At 44.0% G+C, this 20,034-nt stretch overlaps 1 protein-coding gene across 1 annotated transcript in view; it reads right to left on the bottom strand.

Moving 5' to 3' along the window:
- Window positions 1-20,034, bottom strand: part of cerkl (ceramide kinase-like) — a 78,001-nt gene that overhangs the window by 26,075 nt on the left and 31,892 nt on the right. The window contains exon 4 of the mRNA XM_061724251.1: window positions 9,124-9,255. Coding sequence (XP_061580235.1) covers window positions 9,124-9,255 — 132 coding nt within the window. The remainder of the gene's footprint in view (window positions 1-9,123; window positions 9,256-20,034) is intronic.

Here is a 20,034-nt window from a genome sequence, read left to right on the forward strand (position 1 = left end):
GGTGTTAGTTGGTGTTAGTTAGTGGTAGTTGGTGTTAGTTGGTGGTAGTTCGTGTTAGTTGGTGTTAGTTGGTGTTAGTTGGTGGTAGTTGGTGTTAGTTGGTGTTAGTCGGTGTTAGTTGGTGTTAGTTGGTGTTAGTTGGTGTTAGTTGGTGTTAGTTGGTGTTTAGTTGGTGTTAGTTGGTGTTAGTTGGTGTTAGTTGGTGTTAGTTGGTGTCAGTTGGTGTTAGTTGGTGTTAGTTGGTGTTAGTTGGTGTTAGTTGGTGTCAGTTGGTGTTAGTTGGTGTTAGTTGGTGTTTAGTTGGTGTTAGTTGGTGTTAGTTGGTGTTAGTTGGTGTTTAGTTGGTGTAAGTTGGTGTTAGTTGGTGGTTAGTTGGTGTTAGTTGGTGTTTAGTTGGTGTTAGTTGGTGTTAGTTGGTGTTAGTTGATGTTAGTTGGTGTTAGTTGGTGTTAGTTGGTGTCAGTTGGTGTTAGTTGGTGTCAGTTGGTGTTAGTTGGTGTTAGTTGGTGTTAGTTGGTGTTTAGTTGGTGTTAGTTGGTGTTAGTTTGTGTTAGTTGGTGTTTAGTTGGTGTTAGTTGGTGTTAGTTTGTGATAGTTGGTGGTTAGTTGGTGTTAGTTGGTGTTAGTTTGTCATAGTTGGTGTTAGTTGGTGTTAGTTGGTGTTAGTTAGTTTTAGTTAGTGTTAGTTGGTGTTAGTTGGTGGTTAGTTGGTGTTAGTTGGTGTTAGTTGGTGGTTAGTTGGTGGTAGTTGGTGTTAATTGGTGGTAGTTGGTGTTAGTTGGTGTTAGTTGGTGTTAGTTGGTGTTAGTTGGTGGTTAGTTGGTGTTAGTTGGTGGTAGTTGGTGTTAGTTGGTGTTAGTTGGTGTTTAGTTGGTGTTAGTTGGTGGTTAGTTGGTGGTAGTTGGTGTTAGTTGGTGTTAGTTGGTGTTAGTTGGTGGTTAGTTGGTGTTAGTTGGTGGTAGTTGGTGTTAGTTGGTGTTTAGTTGGTGTTAGTTGGTGTTAGTTGGTGTTTAGTTGGTGTTAGTTGGTGTTAGTTGGTGTTAGTTGGTGTTAGTTGGTGTTAGTTGGTGGTTAGTTGGTGGTTAGTTGGTGTTAGTTGGTGTTAGTTGGTGTTAGTTGGTGGTTAGTTGGTGGTAGTTGGTGTTAGTTGGTGTTAGTTGGTGTTTAGTTGGTGTTAGTTGGTGTTAGTTGTGTTAGTTGGTGTTTAGTTGGTGTTAGTTGGTGTTAGTTGGTGTTAGTTGATGTTAGTTGGTGTTAGTTGGTGTTAGTTGGTGGTAGTTGGTGTTAGTTTGTGATAGTTGGTGTTAGTTGGTGTTAGTTGGTGTTAGTTAGTTTTAGTTAGTGTTAGTTGGTGTTAGTTGGTGGTTAGTTGGTGTTAGTTGGTGTTAGTTGGTGTTTAGTTGGTGTTAGTTGGTGTTAGTTGGTGGTAGTTGGTGGTTAGTTGGTGTCAGTTGGTGTTAGTTGGTGTTAGTTGGTGTCAGTTGGTGTCAGTTGGTTTTAGTTGGTGTTAGTTGGTGTTAGTTGGCGGTTAGTTAGTTTTAGTTGGTGGTTAGTTGGTGTTAGTTGGTGGTAGTTGGTGTTAGTTGGTGTTAGTTGGTGTTAGTTGGTGGTTAGTTGGTGTTAGTTGGTGTTAGTTGGTGTTTAGTTGGTGTTAGTTGGTGTTAGTTGGTGTTAGTTGGTGTTAGTTGGTGTTAGTTGGTGTCAGTTGGTGTTAGTTGGTGTTTAGTTGGTGTAAGTTGGTGTTAGTTGGTGGTTAGTTGGTGTTAGTTGGTGTTAGTTGGTGTTTAGTTGGTGTTAGTTGATGTTAGTTGGTGTTAGTTGATGTTAGTTGGTGTTAGTTGGTGTTAGTTGGTGTTAGTTGGTGTTAGTTGGTGGTTAGTTGGTGTTAGTTGGTGTTTAGTTGGTGTTAGTTGGTGTTAGTTGGTGTTAGTTGGTGTTAGTTGGTGTCAGTTGGTGTTAGTTGGTGTTTAGTTGGTGTAAGTTGGTGTTAGTTGGTGGTTAGTTGGTGTTAGTTGGTGTTAGTTGGTGTTTAGTTGGTGTTAGTTGGTGTTAGTTGGTGTTAGTTGATGTTAGTTGGTGTTAGTTGGTGTTAGTTGGTGTTAGTTGGTGTTTAGTTGGTGTTAGTTGGTGTTAGTTGGTGATAGTTGGTGTTAGTTGGTGTTAGTTGGTGTTAGTTGGTGTTAGTTGGTGTCAGTTGGTGTTAGTTGGTGTTTAGTTGGTGTTAGTTGGTGTTAGTTGGTGTTGGTTGGTGGTTAGTTGGTGGTAGTTGGTGTTAGTTGGTGTTAGTTGGTGGTAGTTGGTGTTAGTTGGTGTTAGTTTGTGATAGTTGGTGGTTAGTTGGTGGTAGTTGGTGTTAGATGGTGTTAGTTGGTGTTAGTTGGTGTTAGTTGGTGTTTAGTTGGTGTTAGTTGGTGTTAGTTGGTGTTAGTTGATGTTAGTTGGTGTTAGTTGGTGTTAGTTGGTGTCAGTTGGTGTTAGTTGGTGTTAGTTGGTGTCAGTTGGTGTTAGTTGGTGTTAGTTGGTGTTAGTTGGTGTTTAGTTGGTGTTAGTTGGTGTTAGTTTGTGTTAGTTGGTGTTTAGTTGGTGTTAGTTGGTGTTAGTTTGTGATAGTTGGTGGTTAGTTGGTGTTAGTTGGTGTTAGTTTGTCATAGTTGGTGTTAGTTGGTGTTAGTTGGTGTTAGTTAGTTTTAGTTAGTGTTAGTTGGTGTTAGTTGGTGGTTAGTTGGTGTTAGTTGGTGTTAGTTGGTGGTTAGTTGGTGGTAGTTGGTGTTAATTGGTGGTAGTTGGTGTTAGTTGGTGTTAGTTGGTGTTAGTTGGTGTTAGTTGGTGGTTAGTTGGTGTTAGTTGGTGGTAGTTGGTGTTAGTTGGTGTTAGTTGGTGTTTAGTTGGTGTTAGTTGGTGGTTAGTTGGTGGTAGTTGGTGTTAGTTGGTGTTAGTTGGTGTTAGTTGGTGGTTAGTTGGTGTTAGTTGGTGGTAGTTGGTGTTAGTTGGTGTTTAGTTGGTGTTAGTTGGTGTTAGTTGGTGTTTAGTTGGTGTTAGTTGGTGTTAGTTGGTGTTAGTTGGTGTTAGTTGGTGTTAGTTGGTGGTTAGTTGGTGGTTAGTTGGTGTTAGTTGGTGTTAGTTGGTGTTAGTTGGTGGTTAGTTGGTGGTAGTTGGTGTTAGTTGGTGTTAGTTGGTGTTTAGTTGGTGTTAGTTGGTGTTAGTTGTGTTAGTTGGTGTTTAGTTGGTGTTAGTTGGTGTTAGTTGGTGTTAGTTGATGTTAGTTGGTGTTAGTTGGTGTTAGTTGGTGGTAGTTGGTGTTAGTTTGTGATAGTTGGTGTTAGTTGGTGTTAGTTGGTGTTAGTTAGTTTTAGTTAGTGTTAGTTGGTGTTAGTTGGTGGTTAGTTGGTGTTAGTTGGTGTTAGTTGGTGTTTAGTTGGTGTTAGTTGGTGTTAGTTGGTGGTAGTTGGTGGTTAGTTGGTGTCAGTTGGTGTTAGTTGGTGTTAGTTGGTGTCAGTTGGTGTCAGTTGGTTTTAGTTGGTGTTAGTTGGTGTTAGTTGGCGGTTAGTTAGTTTTAGTTGGTGGTTAGTTGGTGTTAGTTGGTGGTAGTTGGTGTTAGTTGGTGTTAGTTGGTGTTAGTTGGTGGTTAGTTGGTGTTAGTTGGTGTTAGTTGGTGTTTAGTTGGTGTTAGTTGGTGTTAGTTGGTGTTAGTTGGTGTTAGTTGGTGTTAGTTGGTGTCAGTTGGTGTTAGTTGGTGTTTAGTTGGTGTAAGTTGGTGTTAGTTGGTGGTTAGTTGGTGTTAGTTGGTGTTAGTTGGTGTTTAGTTGGTGTTAGTTGATGTTAGTTGGTGTTAGTTGATGTTAGTTGGTGTTAGTTGGTGTTAGTTGGTGTTAGTTGGTGTTAGTTGGTGGTTAGTTGGTGTTAGTTGGTGTTTAGTTGGTGTTAGTTGGTGTTAGTTGGTGTTAGTTGGTGTTAGTTGGTGTCAGTTGGTGTTAGTTGGTGTTTAGTTGGTGTAAGTTGGTGTTAGTTGGTGGTTAGTTGGTGTTAGTTGGTGTTAGTTGGTGTTTAGTTGGTGTTAGTTGGTGTTAGTTGGTGTTAGTTGATGTTAGTTGGTGTTAGTTGGTGTTAGTTGGTGTTAGTTGGTGTTTAGTTGGTGTTAGTTGGTGTTAGTTGGTGATAGTTGGTGTTAGTTGGTGTTAGTTGGTGTTAGTTGGTGTCAGTTGGTGTTAGTTGGTGTTTAGTTGGTGTTAGTTGGTGTTAGTTGGTGTTGGTTGGTGGTTAGTTGGTGGAAGTTGGTGTTAGTTGGTGTTAGTTGGTGGTAGTTGGTGTTAGTTGGTGTTAGTTTGTGATAGTTGGTGGTTAGTTGGTGGTAGTTGGTGTTAGATGGTGTTAGTTGGTGTTAGTTGGTGTTAGTTGGTGTTTAGTTGGTGTTAGTTGGTGTTAGTTGGTGTTAGTTGATGTTAGTTGGTGTTAGTTGGTGTTAGTTGGTGTCAGTTGGTGTTAGTTGGTGTTAGTTGGTGTCAGTTGGTGTTAGTTGGTGTTAGTTGGTGTTAGTTGGTGTTTAGTTGGTGTTAGTTGGTGTTAGTTTGTGTTAGTTGGTGTTTAGTTGGTGTTAGTTGGTGTTAGTTTGTGATAGTTGGTGGTTAGTTGGTGTTAGTTGGTGTTAGTTTGTCATAGTTGGTGTTAGTTGGTGTTAGTTGGTGTTAGTTAGTTTTAGTTAGTGTTAGTTGGTGTTAGTTGGTGGTTAGTTGGTGTTAGTTGGTGTTAGTTGGTGGTTAGTTGGTGGTAGTTGGTGTTAATTGGTGGTAGTTGGTGTTAGTTGGTGTTAGTTGGTGTTAGTTGGTGGTTAGTTGGTGTTAGTTGGTGGTAGTTGGTGTTAGTTGGTGTTAGTTGGTGTTTAGTTGGTGTTAGTTGGTGGTTAGTTGGTGGTAGTTGGTGTTAGTTGGTGTTAGTTGGTGTTAGTTGGTGGTTAGTTGGTGTTAGTTGGTGGTAGTTGGTGTTAGTTGGTGTTTAGTTGGTGTTAGTTGGTGTTAGTTGGTGTTTAGTTGGTGTTAGTTGGTGTTAGTTGGTGTTAGTTGGTGTTAGTTGGTGTTAGTTGGTGGTTAGTTGGTGGTTAGTTGGTGTTAGTTGGTGTTAGTTGGTGTTAGTTGGTGGTTAGTTGGTGGTAGTTGGTGTTAGTTGGTGTTAGTTGGTGTTTAGTTGGTGTTAGTTGGTGTTAGTTGTGTTAGTTGGTGTTTAGTTGGTGTTAGTTGGTGTTAGTTGGTGTTAGTTGATGTTAGTTGGTGTTAGTTGGTGTTAGTTGGTGGTAGTTGGTGTTAGTTTGTGATAGTTGGTGTTAGTTGGTGTTAGTTGGTGTTAGTTAGTTTTAGTTAGTGTTAGTTGGTGTTAGTTGGTGGTTAGTTGGTGTTAGTTGGTGTTAGTTGGTGTTAGTTGGTGTTTAGTTGGTGTTAGTTGGTGTTAGTTGGTGGTAGTTGGTGGTTAGTTGGTGTCAGTTGGTGTTAGTTGGTGTTAGTTGGTGTCAGTTGGTGTCAGTTGGTTTTAGTTGGTGTTAGTTGGTGTTAGTTGGCGGTTAGTTAGTTTTAGTTGGTGGTTAGTTGGTGTTAGTTGGTGGTAGTTGGTGTTAGTTGGTGGTTAGTTGGTGTTAGTTGGTGTTAGTTGGTGTTTAGTTGGTGTTAGTTGGTGTTAGTTGGTGTTAGTTGGTGTTAGTTGGTGTCAGTTGGTGTTAGTTGGTGTTTAGTTGGTGTAAGTTGGTGTTAGTTGGTGGTTAGTTGGTGTTAGTTGGTGTTAGTTGGTGTTTAGTTGGTGTTAGTTGGTGTTAGTTGGTGTTAGTTGATGTTAGTTGGTGTTAGTTGGTGTTAGTTGGTGTTAGTTGGTGTTAGTTGGTGGTTAGTTGGTGTTAGTTGGTGTTTAGTTGGTGTTAGTTGGTGTTAGTTGGTGTTAGTTGGTGTCAGTTGGTGTTAGTTGGTGTTTAGTTGGTGTAAGTTGGTGTTAGTTGGTGGTTAGTTGGTGTTAGTTGGTGTTAGTTGGTGTTTAGTTGGTGTTAGTTGGTGTTAGTTGGTGTTAGTTGATGTTAGTTGGTGTTAGTTGGTGTTAGTTGGTGTTAGTTGGTGTTTAGTTGGTGTTAGTTGGTGTTAGTTGGTGATAGTTGGTGTTAGTTGGTGTTAGTTGGTGTTAGTTGGTGTTAGTTGGTGTCAGTTGGTGTTAGTTGGTGTTTAGTTGGTGTTAGTTGGTGTTAGTTGGTGTTGGTTGGTGGTTAGTTGGTGGTAGTTGGTGTTAGTTGGTGTTAGTTGGTGGTAGTTGGTGTTAGTTGGTGTTAGTTTGTGATAGTTGGTGGTTAGTTGGTGGTAGTTGGTGTTAGATGGTGTTAGTTGGTGTTAGTTGGTGTTAGTTGGTGGTTAGTTGGTGTTAGTTGGTGTTAGTTGGTGTTTAGTTGGTGTTAGTTGGTGTTAGTTGGTGTTAGTTGGTGTTAGTTGGTGTTAGTTGGTGTCAGTTGGTGTTAGTTGGTGTTTAGTTGGTGTAAGTTGGTGTTAGTTGGTGGTTAGTTGGTGTTAGTTGGTGTTTGTTGGTGTTTAGTTGGTGTTAGTTGGTGTTAGTTGGTGTTAGTTGATGTTAGTTGGTGTTAGTTGGTGTTAGTTGGTGTTAGTTGGTGGTTAGTTGGTGTTAGTTGGTGTTTAGTTGGTGTTAGTTGGTGTTAGTTGGTGTTAGTTGGTGTCAGTTGGTGTTAGTTGGTGTTTAGTTGGTGTAAGTTGGTGTTAGTTGGTGGTTAGTTGGTGTTAGTTGGTGTTAGTTGGTGTTTAGTTGGTGTTAGTTGGTGTTAGTTGGTGTTAGTTGATGTTAGTTGGTGTTAGTTGGTGTTAGTTGGTGTTAGTTGGTGTTTAGTTGGTGTTAGTTGGTGTTAGTTGGTGATAGTTGGTGTTAGTTGGTGTTAGTTGGTGTTAGTTGGTGTTAGTTGGTGTCAGTTGGTGTTAGTTGGTGTTTAGTTGGTGTTAGTTGGTGTTAGTTGGTGTTGGTTGGTGGTTAGTTGGTGGTAGTTGGTGTTAGTTGGTGTTAGTTGGTGGTAGTTGGTGTTAGTTGGTGTTAGTTTGTGATAGTTGGTGGTTAGTTGGTGGTAGTTTGTGATAGTTGGTGGTTAGTTGGTGGTAGTTGGTGTTAGATGGTGTTAGTTGGTGTTAGTTGGTGGTTAGTTGGTGGTAGTTGGTGTTAGTTGGTGTTAGTTGGTGTTTAGTTGGTGTTAGTTGGTGTTAGTTTGTGATAGTTGGTGGTTAGTTGGTGGTAGTTGGTGTTAGTTGGTGTTAGTTGGTGTTAGTTGGTGGTTAGTTTGTGGTTAGTTAGTGTTAGTTGGTGTTAGTTGGTGTTAGTTGGTGGTTAGTTGGTGTTAGTTGGTGGTAGTTGGTGTTAGTTGGTGTTAGTTGGTGGTTAGTTGGTGGTAGTTGGTGGTAGTTTGTGTTAGTTGGTGGTAGTTGGTGTTAGTTGGTGGTTAGTTGGTGTTAGTTGGTGGTAGTTGGTGTTAGTTGGTGGTTAGTTGGTGTTAGTTGGTGTTAGTTTGTGTTAGTTGGTGGTAGTTGGTGGTAGCTGGTGTTAGTTGGTGGTAGTTGGTGTTAGTTTGTGTTAGTTGGTGGTAGTTGGTGTTAGTTGGTGTTAGTTAGTTTTAGTTAGTTTTAGTTGGTGTTAGTTGGTGGTTAGTTGGTGTCAGTTGGTGTTAATTGGTGTTTAGTTGGTGTTAGTTGGTGTTAGTTGGTGGTAGTTGGTGTTAGTTGGTGTTAGTTAGTTTTAGTTAGTTTTAGTTGGTGTTAGTTGGTGGTTAGTTGGTGGTTAGTTGGTGTCAGTTGGTGTTAATTGGTGTTTAGTTGGTGTTAGTTGGTGTTAGTTGGTGGTAGTTGGTGGTTAGTTGGTGTCAGTTGGTGTTAGTTGGTGTTTAGTTGGTGTTAGTTGGTGTTAGTTGGTGTTGGTTGGTGGTTAGTTGGTGGTAGTTGGTGTTAGTTGGTGTTAGTTGGTGGTAGTTGGTGTTAGTTGGTGTTAGTTTGTGATAGTTGGTGGTTAGTTGGTGGTAGTTGGTGTTAGATGGTGTTAGTTGGTGTTAGTTGGTGGTTAGTTGGTGGTAGTTGGTGTTAGTTGGTGTTAGTTGGTGTTTAGTTGGTGTTAGTTGGTGTTAGTTTGTGATAGTTGGTGGTTAGTTGGTGGTAGTTGGTGTTAGTTGGTGTTAGTTGGTGTTAGTTGGTGGTTAGTTTGTGGTTAGTTAGTGTTAGTTGGTGTTAGTTGGTGTTAGTTGGTGGTTAGTTGGTGTTAGTTGGTGGTAGTTGGTGTTAGTTGGTGTTAGTTGGTGGTTAGTTGGTGGTAGTTGGTGGTAGTTTGTGTTAGTTGGTGGTAGTTGGTGTTAGTTGGTGGTTAGTTGGTGTTAGTTGGTGGTAGTTGGTGTTAGTTGGTGGTTAGTTGGTGTTAGTTGGTGTTAGTTTGTGTTAGTTGGTGGTAGTTGGTGGTAGCTGGTGTTAGTTGGTGGTAGTTGGTGTTAGTTTGTGTTAGTTGGTGGTAGTTGGTGTTAGTTGGTGTTAGTTAGTTTTAGTTAGTTTTAGTTGGTGTTAGTTGGTGGTTAGTTGGTGTCAGTTGGTGTTAATTGGTGTTTAGTTGGTGTTAGTTGGTGTTAGTTGGTGGTAGTTGGTGTTAGTTGGTGTTAGTTAGTTTTAGTTAGTTTTAGTTGGTGTTAGTTGGTGGTTAGTTGGTGGTTAGTTGGTGTCAGTTGGTGTTAATTGGTGTTTAGTTGGTGTTAGTTGGTGTTAGTTGGTGGTAGTTGGTGGTTAGTTGGTGTTAGTTGGTGTTAGTTGGTGTTAGTTGGTGGTTAGTTTGTGGTTAGTTGGTGTTAGTTGGTGGTAGTTGGTGGTTAGTTGGTGTTAGTTGGTGTTAGTTGGTGTTAGTTGGTGGTTAGTTGGTGTTAGTTGGTGTTAGTTGGTGTTAGTTGGTGTTAGTTGGTGTTATTTGGTGTTAGTTGGTGGTTAGTTGGTGTTAGTTGGTGTTAGTTGGTGTTAGTTGGTGTTAGTTGGTGTTAGTTGGTGTTAGTTGGTGTTAGTTGGTGGTTAGTTGGTGTTAGTTAGTGTTAGTTGGTGGTTAGTTGGTGTTAGTTAGTGGTAACTGAAGAGTCGGAAGACCCACCCGTGATGTCGGTGCGGATGTCGGCCATCTTGAACAGAGGGGCCACATGTTCTCTGTAGACGTGCACGGCCTCCTTCTTGTGGCTGCTGGGGTTGATGAAGACCTTCAGAGCCCTGGGCCGGCTGGGGAACCCTGCAAAACCAAAACACCAAAACACACGGTGAAGCATTGCTGCCGTCAGCTGGAGGACAAACCTGCAACACCAAAACACCAAAACACACGGTGAAGCATCGCTGGCGTCAGCGGGAGGACCAACCTGCAACATCAAAACACCAAAACACACGGTGAAGCATCGCTCCCGTCAGCGGGAGGACCAACCTGCAACATCAAAACACCAAAACACACGGTGAAGCATCGCTCCCGTCAGCTGGAGGACCAACCTGCAACATCAAAACACCGCAGGAGTCCATGGATGCAGGGATAACCCTGTTAGCTCACGCATGTAAACGGAATATTCCGAATGTTTCAGAAACCGGAATATTAGCAATAACCTGAACTTTGACTGCATGAAAACATAGTCACTATGGATCCCCACAGACCAACTCAGATCAATACACACACCAGCTCCATTATCCAGCTCAAGGCTCTAATCTGCTCCCCCCAGACATGACCTCGTCTCATTAATGACCCCATTATTCACCCGTTCATTCTGACCATGTTCTCCAGAGATCCCACTGGGAGCCATCCAACTCCTCCTCTTTATTACAGACTCTGCCATCCTAAGACCACGTTTCCACAGAGTTTTAAATGTTATTTATTTATATAGCGTCTATTACAACAGATGTTGTCTCTAGACGCTTTCCAGAGATCCAGAACATGAACACGAGCAATTATGACATAAACAATGGCAGGTAAAAACTCCCATAGTGAGAGAAAAGCCTTAAGCCAAACAGTGGCAAGAAAAACTCCCCTTTAGGAGGAAGAAACCTGGACCAGGACCTGGATCATAAGGGGGGACCCTCCTGCCGAGGGCCAGACTGGGGGAGTTTGGGACGTCAACAGCACACAGCAGGCAGGTGGAAGCAGCAACGGGATGACCGAGGGGGGGGGGGCGCAGGCAGGTGGAAGCAGCAACGGGATTACCGGGGATGGGGGGGGGGGGGGGGGGGGGGCGGGGGACCGCAGGCCAGAACGCAGCTCCCGAGGCTCCGGCCTGCAAACATGCACAAGAGAAAAAAGGGGGGCCGGCACAAGAAACTACAGGAACGATGGACAAAAACGATAGCTATGACATATTTATAATGAATAAAAATGGTAATGGAGAAGAGAGGAAGGGAAAAGGAGAGGAGAAGAAGGGTGAGAGGCACCGCCCAGCGGATCATGTGGGTGCCCCCTGCAGCATAGGCCTATAGCAGCATATCTACCACCAAGCTATATTTGAGACTAACTATTATAGTTTTGTTCTATAGCTGCAACTATGACTACTGACTCTAACACACTAGAGTTTACACTACCTAGAGATTTACCAACACCAGCTAGAGGTTTACTAAACACTAACTATAGGCTTTACTAAACAGAAAGGTTTTCAGTTTAGTTTTATAGGTGGAGGTGGTGTCAGCCTCCTTAACCCAGATTGGAAGTTGGTTCCATAGTAATGGTGCCTGATAGCAGAACGCCCGCCCTCCAAATCTACATTTAGATACTCTAGGAACTACGAGTAAACCTGCACCCTGGGAGCGGAGAGCTCTGCCAGGAACATAAGGCACTATCAGGTCTAATAATGATGCGGAGCTAAGCCGTTTTGGGCTTTATATGCAAGTCATAACATTTTTTATTGGATTCCGAATTTTACAGGTAGCCAATGTAGCGACGCTAACACTGGAGAGACGTGGTCTCTCCTGCTGATTCCTGTCAGCACTCGTGCTGCTGCATTCTGGATCAGCTGGAGCCTATTCAGCAAATTACTTGGACATCCTGCTAACAACACATTACAGTAATCCAGTCTAGAAGATACAAACGCATGAACTAGTTTTTCCTGCATCACTCTGTAAATACTCGGCTCTACAGAGTCCGCTACATAGTCCTGGACCTATGATCGGCAATATTAAAATAATAAAAGGCTTGCAATATTTCAGTTGATTTGTAATGAATCCAGAATGCATGACATTTTTGTTTTTTTAATTGCATTACAGAAAATAAAGAACTTTATCACAATATTCTAATTTTCTGAGACAGTCTTGTAAATCTGCATATGCTCTTTGTTGTTGTTAGCTATTATTCATTTGTTGTATTTCATAAAAGGAAAATGTCTCAAACATGTCAGATAAAAGAACATTTTGAGATGTAAGAAGGGGGGGGGGCTTTCATTCATTCATTCATTCATTCATTCATTCATTCATTCATTCATTCATTCATTCATTCACAAGCCGAGGCTTCAGCCCGACCCTTTGGTTGTGACCTAAGTGTTCATGCTTGGTGGTGACCAATACATTTTTTTCTTTCATTCATTCAAGGAGCACCCTGTGAGATAAGAATCAGTAGCTTTTCCTGAAATGCCAATTTTGAGTTCAAAGTTGAGTTCACATTGTGGTTTGACCAGTGGTGGAGAAGTGTAGGCCGATTCTCGGAGGCAAACCGTGAAATGAGTGAAGTAGTGGTGAAAGATCTGAATAGGCATGACTCTGATCCAGTCTGATCCAGTCTGATCCAGTCTGCAGCACAGTTACTATTCACAATCACAAGTACATAAATCAACAAACAATTATGCTCCTGTGTAAAAAAGAGAGAAAAAGACAATTTTGCACACATTCCCATTGGGCATGAATAGGTCTCCAACACGTCTCTCAGGAACATGGACAGAGGTAAAGAGGTCAAGTTTACATCAGACCGTCTCCTGGTCTCAGTCAGAATCACGTTGCCATGGTAAACAATCCCAGTGTTGTCACGGAGGAGTGTTGGGTTTCTGAAAAGGGACTCAAGGCTGTGCTGCTAAATGTTGTTGACTAATGCAGAGACGTGTTTTCTAAGGCCAGTGACTTCAGTAAAAAGTTAAAAGATTTACCCCTTTAATCATTTAGTTTGGTATTCAGTGTAAAAGTCAAAGTTCTTGGTTTTCAGCTTCTTCAATCTGTTTTTTATAACTTAACTGAACTTAACTTGACTATTTTGAGGAAAAATAATCCTCAGTTTAAGCATCTGGCTCTGACTCTTATTGAATCAGGAGCGTCTCCTGTTACACGCAGCACTGTTTCTGATGCATGGATGGAAGTCATGGTGGAGTGGAGAACATTACATTTAGCAGACACTTTTATTCAGAATGATTTACAATAGAGGAATACTATTAAGCTATAGTATCATAGCCGATCAAAAAGTAGATTTAAATAGATTTTAAACACCTTTGAGGAACCACGTGGAGTCGAGACTAGAACCTCCTTGTGTGAGGAGAGGAGTGAAGATCAGTGAACAGAGGTGAGGCATCTAGGACTGAAGTGAAGATCAGTGAACAGAGGTGAGACATCTAGGACTGAAGTGAAGATCAGTGAACAGAGGTGAGGCATCTAGGTTGATTGAAGACCAGAAACGTCACAGCATTCTCAACCTTTTGTGATGGTTTGATCACAGCAGGCCGTCTTGCAGTAATTGAGAACGGAGAACGTGAGGGCTTATGATTTGTACGTTGTAGGGAACAAAGCAGCACGACCATGACACAGAGGCAAGGTGTTCAGAGAAAGATAACTGATCATCAAACTTGACACTCAGGTTCTTTGCGGGAGTGACAGTAGTTTGAGTTGAGTTTGAGTTTGAGTTTGAGTTTATTCACAATACCATAATAATACAATTGAATTAAGTGAGTAGAGTGAATGGGTCCCCCAAGGAAGCTAGGAAAGCTTATAGGTCGGGGCCCATAGTTCGTATAAGGGTGAGGGTACAATCAATGGTATAAGAAGTTACCATCCGTAAAGAGATGGTGATGGATAAATGCATACAAAGTACACACGAAAAAAAACTTAACATACATACTTAACATTACATACACAGCAGTCCATGAAGAAGCATTTTTATATTATATATAGGTTAGTAATAGATGATTTTTTAGTTGTCTTTTAAACTTGGAGATGACCTTCATCAATCCCATTCCAAATCTGCGGCCCCTGCAAACAACACTCATACTGGCGCGCAGATGTCGACACATTTCCCTAATATGAGTGGTCTGATTCTTGTTTGGTATGTGTGCTGAGGACTGGAGATCGGCACAAGACTACTAAGTCTAGGGTTGAGCCTGTTGACAATTTGAAACATAAGACAAGCAAATGATAATTGTTTAACTCAGCCAGTCTTAGTAACTCAAAGCGGTGAAATAGAGGGTGGGTGGGTGAGTAGTAGTAGTAGTAGCAGGGGATGAACTGATCAGCAAATGTATGTACCAGAGGATGGCCACGCCCCCTCACCTCCTGGTTGGCTGGAGAATTCTCTCGCAGGATTTTAGTAGTTCTGCAGGAGCTCGTCAATAATGCATTGAGCTTTGTCCCCGACTCTCTGCCTAAGGCTAGTCTCACTGTTAAGTGCAGAAGGCAAGATCTTCTTTTCTGTACTGGCCAAGAGGATGACCTCATACATGACAGAGAACGGGTATATTGACACCGCTATCCAGAAAGGTGGGATCCCAGGCTTCTCTGGATGCCTGGAACACACTGGAGTTCTCAGTCAAATGATCCGGTAGGCCAAAGTCAGTAAAGGCAACTTGACTGTTGTCTAGCTGGATTTGGAGAATGCCTACGGATCAATCCCTCACGCCCTCATCCATGCAGCACTTCACCATTCCCTCGTCCCTCAGCACATCCAGGGAATGATCACCGATCATTGGCGGGATCCAGCTACGATTCAAAACAGCCCATTTTACAACACAGTGGCAAACCCTGGAAAAGGGAATCGTGACTGGCTGCACAATCTCCCCCATCCTATTCATCATGGGTATGAACCTCCTAAGAACAGCTGCTGGGAAGGAAGCTCGAGGCCCAAAAATGGAATCTGGCATCCAACAACCCCCAAGAGGTTACATGGACGACCTTACGGTGACGACCACAACCCTTGTGGAGGCAAGGTGGATGTTAACGGTTCTGGACCAAATGGCAACATGGGCCAGAATGAAGTTTGAGCCAAATAAATCCAGGGCAATGGTGATCAGGAAAGGTAATGTAACAAACAGGGTCAAGCTGCAGGTGCAAGGAGAAGAGATTCCATCGATAGAGGATAATCCAATCAAGTGCCTCGGAAAGTGATGATTCACTGACCGAGAAATCAGGGCTCCCAGGGAAGTTTAAAGCATGGCTTTACCAGCCAAGACTCATGTGTCTGTTGACAGTGTATGAAGTTCCTAAGACAAGCTTTGAAGGAGTGGAGAGGAAGATAAATGGTTGGGAATCCCTCCAAGCTCAGGGAAGATCAGGGAAGCTCCAACTTCCTCTGTCATCCGTGGTGGAGGAATTTAAGGTAGCCAAGTGCAGAGTCGTAATGACATACAGAGACTCCCAGGACGAACCAGTCAGACATGCATCCTCACAAGATCAGGCCGCACCAACAGCAACAGCTGACTCATCTGTTGCACAAGCTGAATGTATGGTGAAGCTCCGTGACATCATTGGAACACCATGCACAGGAAGACAGATGATGACTTGGTTTTATATAGCGCCCTTTAGGAATGGGCGGTATGGACTAAAAAATGTATCACGATAATTTCTGGCATTTATCCCGATAACGATAAAAATGACGATAAAAAGAATACCAATTCAACTCCATCTTTTTAACTATAAATCTATCTCGCTCTCAGATCTGCCATGTTTGTTACAAAAAAACGTATCAACGGGAATTTATCTTTTTCTTTCTTTCTTTCTTTCTTTCTTTCTTTCTTTCTTTCTTTCTTTCTTTCTTTCTTTCTTTCTTTCTGGCTCATTTCTTTCTTTCTTTCTGGCTCATTTCCTTCCTTCCTTCCTTCCTTCCTTCCTTCCTTCCTTCCTTCCTTCCTTCCTTCCTTCCTTCACGTACGTTGTGTGTGGATTTAACGCAGAACCAAAAATCAGCTTTACACAAAAACGTCATCAACGGGATTTTATCATTTTTACCGTGAGATACAAATTCTTACTGTGGGGAATTTTTTTGACGGTTTATCGTGAACGGTAAAATATCACCCATTCCTAGCGCCCTTCAAGGCTCCCAGAGCGCTTTACAGAGATCATTATTCATTCATACACATCCTCTCTGGTGGTGGTAAGCTACGTTTGTAGCCACAGCTGCTACGTTTGTAGCCACAGCTGCCCTGGGGCAGACTGACAGAAGCGTGGCTGCCATATCGCGCCAAACGCCTCCGACCACCACCAACATTCATACACATTCACACGGGGCAAGGTGGGTAAGGTGTCTTGCCCAAGGACACTACGAAAGTAACTGGGATGGAGCGGGATTCGAACCGCCGACCTTCTGATCAACCTCTGACAACCCGCTCTACCACCTGAGCTACTCGGCAAGTTCCTAGACAGGGTCTGGGAACTTCCCACGTCCAGCAATGGGGGAAGGCAGGAACCAAGGACCAAGGATCCAGGAGGAAGTAAGAATCCTGGAGGAGGAAGGTCATAGGGCAAAAGCAGTGGAGCTAGCGTCCCAGGGAGCTAGCGTCCCAGGGAGCTAGCGCCCCAGGGAGCTAGCGCTCCAGGGAGCTAGCGCCCCAGGGAGCTAGCGCCCCAGGGAGCTAGCGTCCCAGGGAGCTAGCGTCCCAGGGAGCTAGCGTCCCAGGGAGCTAGCGCCCCAGGGAGCATGGACCAAATGGGACCTACCCAAAAGGAAGATCACATGGGGAGATCTGTGGAGATTGGAGCCTTTGGACACATCTCTTAGCCCTGGACCTGCAGTCCTGGTCCTGGTCCTGGTCCTGGTCCTGGTCCTGGTCCTGGTCCTGCAGTCCTGGTCCTGGTCCTGGTCCTGGTCCTGCAGTCCTGGTCCTGGTCCTGGTCCTGCAGTCCTGGTCCTGGTCCTGGTCCTGCAGTCCTGGTCCTGGTCCTGGACCTGCAGTCCTGGTCCTGGTCCTGGTCCTGCAGTCCTGGTCCTGGTCCTGGACCTGCAGTCCTGGTCCTGGTCCTGGTCCTGGTCCTGGTCCTGGTCCTGGTCCTGCAGTCCTGGGGCCTCATTTAAAATGGACTGCGTAGGAGTCATACTAAAAGTGCACGTACACCCAAAAGCCGAAAATGCCGGGCGCAAAAAAAAATCCGGATTTATAAAACCCTGTGCACGCAGATTTGCACGCAATGTTCGCTTTATGAATCACAGTTCAGCTGGAAGGCTGCGCAGCTGAATCCGCCTCATATCCCGCCCTCTACACACCCACTTTATACCATAAATGCATATGAATGATCTGCTGAGCATGCGCAGTGGCTTCCTGCAGCCTGTTTGGCGTCAGAATGAATGAGAAGTATCCAGCCACCGTGACACTGAATTTCACGGAGACTTAGATCAAGATGTTGTAGATGATGTGGAGGACAGGAAAACCACATTATTTGGTGGTCACAGTAAAAGTTAGAATAAGTATAGAAATAGTATACAATAAAATAAAGCGATTGAGTGGCAGCACGCCGTTGCTGCCCGTTAGTGCCACGACGCAATTTCCACTGGGGACAGGGGGGACATGTCCCCCCCCCACTTTTCAAAATCATGTATTTGTCCCCCCCACTTTACAGTTTAAAAACTAACGGTAGGCTCGGCCTGTGATCGCAAATCCTCAAGACACTGTGCGAAAGCGATGCGAAGACGGGAGCGGAGCCCCGCTCCCCCCCCCTCCCCTCAGAGCTGCTCAGGGCGTATTTATGGTTCTGCGTTACACCAACGCAGAGCCTACGGCGTAGGATCTGCGTTGGTGTAACGCAGAACCATAATTCAGGCTTAAAAGTAAACACAACATGCAAGCACCTGGCATGACAGGCAGATACACTATAGAGACTATTTCTTTAATTTTTATTTTGTTTAAAACTTTATCCTTATGAACGCAATTACTATATAGTCCAACCTTATTTTAATCAGAACACTTTCTTTTTTCCTCTTCGGCTCGGGCCCCCCCCCCCCCCCCTACCTGCATAATGGCTTACTCGTGGAACACGTGGATCTATGATGGTGCCGGCTTGGGTGTAAATGGATCTGTAAGTCTGATATGTGATGACATTGACTATGTTTACATGCAGTCCACATTTGTGTTATTGCCAATCTTCACGTTTTAAAGTGGTTGTTGAGTGCATTTGGACGCAGTCACTGGGAGTATGACATGTATCTGGCTGCATTTCACCACCTCACAGCCTGCGTCGCCAGTTCCCCGTGTCTTAAGTAGATTCTTACGGGAGGGTGAGGGTTGCCGTAGGAATATGCAGATTTTTCGGTTAGTTTTTTCTTTTTAGATCCGAGGCTTTGCGTAGATGGCGGCTTCCGCAACTTTCAGGCGCTTTTTCTGCGCAAGCAAGCTTTATAGATGAGGCCTCTGGTCCTGCAGTCCTGGTCCTGGTCCTGGTCCTGGACCTGCAGTCCTGGACCTGCTGAACACCTGCAGACCTAAAGGCCTCCTGACGAACGTATTCAGACTGTTTCCATTCTGTTTCTATTCTGTTTCTATTCTGTTTCTATTCTGTTTCTATTCTGTTTCTATTCTGTTTCTATTCTGTTTCTCTTCTGTTTTTATTCTGTTTCTATTCTGTTTCTATTCTGTTTCTATTCTGTTTCTATTCTGTTTCTATTCTGTTTCTCTGAGGCACAAACGCTGTCAGTCTGACTGCTATTCACGTCCCTCCAGTAGCTGCAGCTGCTAACCAGCAAACAGCTGAGAATACTGATGTGTTAGCAGGAGGAATCTGCTCCTGCCGACCTTTGTGCTGCTGAAGGTTTTAAACCTGGAGGTTAAGAAGTGCCGATGGAGTCGGAGCCGAACGGCCGTCCGGCGACGCCACGATTCACACAACAATACGCCTTTCACACTGACCTCCCGCTGGAAAATAGGCTTAATGTCCGCAAAGTAGCACTCTGTGTTCATCACACACACACACACACACACACACACACACACACACACACACACACACTCTCACACACACACACACACTCCTCCACACCTCCACCAGGGCGTTTAAAGTCACAAAGGCCGTCAGTTTGACGTGTGACGACCAGAGCTGGCACTCGACTCGTGAGCTTTTCACGGGGGAGAGTCCGAGGCCCAACACACACTCCTGGAGGAGCCGAGGCTCATGGGTAATCTGGTTTGATGGACAGACAGACGCACAGACAGACAGGTGACCAGCGATGTCCTGTCACGCCGATGCCATGGTGAGAGCATGACGCCAGCCCGAGCCTCAACTTTGACCTCCTCACTCCACAATAGTTTCTGTTTGAGACACAGACGACGAGCGCAGGAGCTGAAAGGAATCAATGTAAGAACGTTGTCCTTTGGAAGTTAAATCCATGCACGTTTCTGTTGTGTGTCAGCGTCGGCCAGGCCCCGCCCACTCCGTTCACCTGGAAACTCGTGCCTGGGAACGTCGCGCTGCAGCGACACGCAGGACTTACAAAGGTCCTGGAAAACCTGGATCCTCAACCACAGCTGTCAGTGGTTGGAACACAAATTGAGCAAGTTAACAAAATCAAGTTACTGGGAATAGTATTGGACAACAAACTTTCATGGTCAGAACATATCGATCACATTACGAAGAAAATGGGTAAAAGTATTGCAGTAACAAGGAGATTCTCTTACTTGTGCCGTCTGGACTATTGCCCAGTTATTTGGTCATCTGCACCAAAGATATTAAGAAACTTCAAATTGCACAGAACAAAGCAGCTAGGATTGCTTTAAATTGTTCACTGCATGCAAATATCTTAAAAATGTATCAGCATTTATCACGACTGTTGGTGGTGGACAGATTAAGGCCCCGTTTACACATATTTACAAAAACGGATATTTCCCCCTCTACGTTTTGAAAAATTCCATCGTTTACACGAGATCGTTTTCAAAATCTCTTCGTTTACACGAACCCGCATAAATATCTGTTAAGGTGCTATGAGCAGCCAAACCTACAGGGGGCAGTGTAACGAGAAGATAAAGTCATGCTAGCCAATCAGAATCCTGGAAAAAAACGTCAACAAATGACACGAGTAACTTCCAGTTACTTCCAAGATGAACCAGAGTCTTTGGTTTGGAGTGACAGAGAAGTGGAGTTACTTTTAAAGGTATTGTGACATCATTTTTAACATGCTTTTAACACTATTAAAAGTCTTGGCCAACATCCCTCAAATGTGTCTAAAAGAGTGTAACAAGAAAAACTTCACTCTAGTACTCTTTTCCTGGCTTTTTATTACAGTGTTTTTTTGCGCCGTGAAAAATGCTTCCTTTCCCCCCTTTCCTGTCAATCATTGCTCCGCTCCTCCACCAAACCTCCTCCTCCTCCAGCCATACGCTCACAGCGGCGTCGGAGAGCGACAGGCGAAGCATGCACGGAAAAGCAGGAGGGCGAACCACAGCAAACAATCATAAAAATAAAGGCATGCAAGCAGCAGTGTCCCCTTATCTTAAGTCCAGTCAGTGGCCGCGGGTCTTCTTAGCAGTTTTCCTCCGCTGATGAGAACAGAAGAGGCTCTAAACAGCTCCGTGTTAAGCCTGATTTATGGTTCCGTGTTAAATCGACGCAGAGCCTACGCCGTAGGGTTCAGCGGACGGTGCGCGTCGCCGCGTAACCCTACCCCGTAGGCTTTGCGTCGGTGTAACGCGGAACCATAAATCAGCCTTTATGGTGCGCTGGAGAGGAGAGGAGGCAGGGAGCTGGGTGGAGGGGGCGGTGATTTAGCGGGCCCTGACGTCACGGCCCGCCACCAAACCAGGTGCGCCGTTTTTGCACAGTTATGCGGAAAATCCCAGAAAGCACACAATACACTGAATGTTAAAAGTTCGTTGTTTTT

Source organism: Cololabis saira, chromosome 6 (genome assembly GCF_033807715.1).
Source record: "Cololabis saira isolate AMF1-May2022 chromosome 6, fColSai1.1, whole genome shotgun sequence".
NCBI lineage: Eukaryota > Metazoa > Chordata > Actinopteri > Beloniformes > Belonidae > Cololabis > Cololabis saira.